At 69.0% G+C, this 229-nt stretch overlaps 1 protein-coding gene across 1 annotated transcript in view; it reads left to right on the forward strand.

The window, feature by feature from the left end:
- Positions 1-4: 4 nt before the first annotated feature.
- The window catches only part of PIN4 (protein (peptidylprolyl cis/trans isomerase) NIMA-interacting, 4 (parvulin)), a gene marked incomplete at its 5' end in the record, with an annotated part of 570 nt that continues 345 nt past the window's right edge, over positions 5-229 (forward strand). The window contains one exon of the mRNA XM_010143372.1: positions 5-136. Coding sequence (XP_010141674.1) covers positions 5-136 — 132 coding nt within the window. The remainder of the gene's footprint in view (positions 137-229) is intronic.

Genomic DNA, 229 nt, shown 5'->3' on the forward strand with positions numbered 1-229 from the left:
CCCCCCTCGCAGGTGCGGCACATCCTGTGTGAAAAGCACGGCAAAGCCATGGAGGCCATGGAGAAGCTGAGGTCGGGGCTGCGCTTCAGCGAAGTGGCCTCGCAGTACAGTGAGGACAAAGCCCGGCAAGGGGTACGTGTGCGCCGCTGCCTGGAGGCTGCCGGCATGGGGTCGCTGTCCCCCGGCCACAGCACCCACCCTCCCTGCCGGCAGAGGCCCACTGGCCGGG

The sequence above is a fragment of the Buceros rhinoceros genome, unplaced genomic scaffold, assembly GCF_000710305.1.
Source record: "Buceros rhinoceros silvestris isolate BGI_N320 unplaced genomic scaffold, ASM71030v1 scaffold24479, whole genome shotgun sequence".
Classification (NCBI taxonomy): Eukaryota; Metazoa; Chordata; class Aves; order Bucerotiformes; family Bucerotidae; genus Buceros; species Buceros rhinoceros.